General features: G+C 33.9%; 1 protein-coding gene across 1 annotated transcript in view; it reads right to left on the reverse strand.

The window, feature by feature from the left end:
* Positions 1–798: 798 nt before the first annotated feature.
* Positions 799–1001, reverse strand: part of LOC102817705 (selenoprotein O-like) — a 53997-nt gene continuing 53794 nt past the window's right edge. The window contains exon 17 of the mRNA XM_006871684.1: positions 799–921. Within this exon, the coding sequence (XP_006871746.1) occupies positions 799–921 (123 nt within the window). The remainder of the gene's footprint in view (positions 922–1001) is intronic.

Below are 1001 nucleotides of genomic sequence, written 5' to 3' on the forward strand. Positions count from 1 at the left end.
ACAACTGCCTTCTTTGCCACAAGACCAGAAGAACTGGATGGTGTCCAGCAACCATTCCTGAACATTCTGATCAAAGCTTTTATAGAAGATCCTGATCAAAAGGTGGGAAATTCAAAATAGAATTTCAAATTCTAATAGACTCTAGACTTTCTGGAGCCGTGAAGAACAGATGATCCCCTGAAACTATTGCCCTGAGACAATCTTTAAACATTAAACCAGAAATATCCCCTGAAGTCATCTTAAAACCAGTAACAGTCAGCTTAACTAGTAAAAAAAATGTTAGTTTACCTTGAGCATTGTGCTATCTATATGAGACCAAACTGACAACAACTCAAAAGATTAGTCAGGAGGTTTAGAGGCCAGTGAGCTGATGTTAATGAAGAATCATTTCAAAAGGAAGGTAAAAATGTTTATACAACTCAAAAAATGTAATCAGTGTCACTAAACTGTACATTGAGAAATTGTTGAATTGGTATATGATTTACTGTGTAAATTATATAACAGCAAAAGAAATTTTATGAAAAAAAATTCTTAAGAATTCATAGTCATTGAGGATAACTCATGTTGTTGACCAAATGCACCTTGTTACTCTACTAAAGTTAGCCAGAACAACAAAGATCACAGAGACGTTTCTGAGTAAGAATCAGTTTATTTTGCTAAAAAAGATTTTTATATATGACCATTATTATTAATGTAGGATTGTTATCAAAATGTACATGCTCATTAAGGATTTATCAGCTATATTATTATATTTCGAATTCAATGACAGACATTATTTCTTCATTTGCTTTCTCCAGATTACGACGAGCAGCTCACTCTGAGATTTTTTGCCCAGGAAGGAGTTGGTGAAGAGTAGCCTGCTTTCTCGGCAACAGAATGCTTCTGGAAAGGATGCTGAAGAACTTGCTGGAGAAGGTGGACCTAAGTAAGTAAGTAAATAAGCTAAGTAAATACAGATTTCCTTCAGGCCTGTATTATTTTCCTAAGATATATATATATAT

This window comes from Chrysochloris asiatica, unplaced genomic scaffold (genome assembly GCF_000296735.1).
Source record: "Chrysochloris asiatica unplaced genomic scaffold, ChrAsi1.0 scaffold00172, whole genome shotgun sequence".
NCBI classification, from domain to species: domain Eukaryota; kingdom Metazoa; phylum Chordata; class Mammalia; order Afrosoricida; family Chrysochloridae; genus Chrysochloris; species Chrysochloris asiatica.